The sequence below is a fragment of the Argentina silus genome (genome assembly GCF_951799395.1).
Source record: "Argentina silus genome assembly, chromosome: 11".
NCBI lineage: Eukaryota > Metazoa > Chordata > Actinopteri > Argentiniformes > Argentinidae > Argentina > Argentina silus.
In genome coordinates, this window is record NC_139665.1 from 12338436 (window position 1) to 12340935 (window position 2500).

Below are 2500 nucleotides of genomic sequence, written 5' to 3' on the forward strand. Positions count from 1 at the left end.
GGATGTTGACATCATGTTTATGTTGGATCTTTTGCCCGGTGGATCTCTCTCTCTCTCTCTCTCTCTCTCTCTCTCTCTCTCTCTCTCTCTCTCTCTCTCTCTCTCTCCATCTCTCTCTCCATCTCTCTCTCTCTCTCTCTCTCTCTCTCTCTCCACATCTCTCTCTCTCTCTCTCCACATCTCTCCATCTCTCTCTCTCTCTCTCTCTCTCTCTCTCTCTCTCTCTCTCTCCACATCTCTCTCTCTCTCTCTCCACATCTCTCCATCTCTCTCTCTCTCTCTCTCTCTCTCTCTCTCTCTCTCCACATCTCTCTCTCTCTCTCACAGCTCAAGGGTCTCTGTCTGGACCAGAGCTTCTTCTCCACAACTCGTCCTGTGGGGCGCTCTGGGAAGTACCAGAAGTCAAGGTACTTCAATGGAGGGAGGGAAGGATGGGAGAAACAGTGGAGGAAGGGAGGGAAGGATGGGAGAAACGGTGGAGGGAGGGAGGGATGGGAGAAATGGTGGAGGGAGGGAGGGATGGGAGGGCTGGAGGGAGGGAGTGAGGGTGATGATTATGATGATGACTATGATGATGATGATAATGATGATGATGATGATGATGATGATGATGATGATGATGATGATGATAATGACAATGTTGTTTTTGTCCTGTCTTGTCCTGTATTGTCTTCGTATGGCCTCGTCTGGTCTGGTGGTGTCCTGTCTGGTCCTGTGTTGTCTGGTCCTGTGTTGTCTGGTCCTGTGTTGTCTGGTCCTGTGTTGTCTGGTGGTGTCCTGTCTGGTCCTGTGTTGTCTGGTGGTGTCCTGTCTGGTCCTGTGTTGTCTGGTCCTGTGTTGTCTGGTCCTGTGTTGTCTGGTGTTGTGTTGTCTGGTCCTGTGTTGTCTGGTGGTGTCCTGTCTGGTCCTGTGTTGTCTGTGGATGGCCGTGTCTGGTCCGATGTGAGGGGTGTGTGGAGGAAGGTGAGGCTGGACCCGGGCAGCTACGTCATCGTGGCCTCCACCTACAGACCCAACCAGCCAGCGGACTTCTTCCTCCGCATTTACTCCAAGACTGGCAACACCCTGGGGTAGGGGTGGACGGGGGGGGGGGGGGTTGGAGAGGCCTGCAGGGACAGGATGGAGGGGGCAGGGTGGGAGAGAGGGTGGAGGGAGGGAAGGGTGAGAGAGAGGGTGGAGGGGGGGGGGGGAGATGGTGGAGGGAGGGAGAGAGGGATGAATGACAGGGCTGGAAATGATATTGGGGTGGTGGTGATGACTATGATGACTATGATGACTATGATGATGATGATGAGGAGGAGGAGGAGGAGGAGTAGGAGGAAGAGGAACAATGGCGATGACACTAATGCGACTAACTGTTCTCTCGTCCTTGTGTCCCAGAACCCAAGATTTCAGCTGCTCCTCTGACTTCCTGATGGTGGGTGGGACTGCAAATCAGTGCTGTGCTGTAAATTACTTTCAAATACGTGGTTGAGTCCGCCTGGAGTCCCATTGTGCCAGGCAAACTTAATCAAGCACAGCTGGAGTATTTCAAATGGTTTCACATGCTATTTGAACCCAGGTTTGCTCCCCTGATCCCATCTAGCTCAGCGGAGGCTGGTGGAGGTGGAAATCGGAGGACGGAATGGAACGAGGAATGGTATAAAACACGTGTTTGATACCGTTCCTGATTCAGTTCCATGCATTACAATGAGCCCGTCCTCCGACTTCTACCTCCACCAGCCTCCTGTGATCTAGAGACTACATATAACAACTCAGCTTCTGGCAGACAACCAGGAACATCACACGTGATGAACATGTTCACGTCAAAAGATAAACATCCTAAAATGAAATTATTTTAGCTATATGTTCCAATGCTTATTTTTATTTGACTTCTTGCTTATCTGGTTGATTACCGTATTACACAAATCACATACTGTTGTTTACCACTACCTGTGTATGTAATGTATATGAATGTGTGTGTATGTGTGTGTGTGTGTGTGTGTGTGTGTGTGTGTGTCTGTGTGTGTCTGTGTGTGTGTGTGTCTGTGTGTGTGTGTGTGTGTGCGCGCGTGCGTGTGTGTGGTGTGTGTGTGTATATATGAATGTGTGTGTGTGCGTGCGCATGCGTGTGTGCGTGTGTGTGTGTGTGTATATGAATGTGTGTGTGCGTGTCTTCTTCACAGACCGTCATGTCAAAGCCGGTGTTGCCAGAGGATCACATGAGAGTACAGAAGCTGTTTGATGAAGGGGCAGGGCCGGTAAGAACTGTCTCTGATAGGGACTGTATCACGGTACTCAGAGAGCAATGTCTCCCTCCTCAGACTTCTTTACCTCCATATTCTGTCTCTCCTCGCAGGACGACAGGCTGTATGTAAAGCAGTGTATGCAGCTGGTGAACTCAGGTGAGAGAACGGCAAGACATGATTAGAGAGTCAAGTATTACCTTGTCCAAAGTATGAAGTGCTGAATATTTGTATTGTAACGTACGCTTCATGAATAGTAATAATATTTGACGATG

The 2500-nt window shown here is 50.0% G+C and overlaps 1 protein-coding gene across 1 annotated transcript in view; it reads left to right on the top strand.

Moving 5' to 3' along the window:
- capn12 (calpain 12) overlaps positions 1 to 2500 on the top strand; it is a 16700-nt gene that overhangs the window by 10958 nt on the left and 3242 nt on the right. Inside the window, exons 12-16 of the mRNA XM_083680602.1 lie at positions 328 to 407; positions 948 to 1070; positions 1381 to 1417; positions 2166 to 2240; positions 2339 to 2384. Of these exons, the coding sequence (XP_083536728.1) occupies positions 328 to 407; positions 948 to 1070; positions 1381 to 1417; positions 2166 to 2240; positions 2339 to 2384 (361 nt within the window). The remainder of the gene's footprint in view (positions 1 to 327; positions 408 to 947; positions 1071 to 1380; positions 1418 to 2165; positions 2241 to 2338; positions 2385 to 2500) is intronic.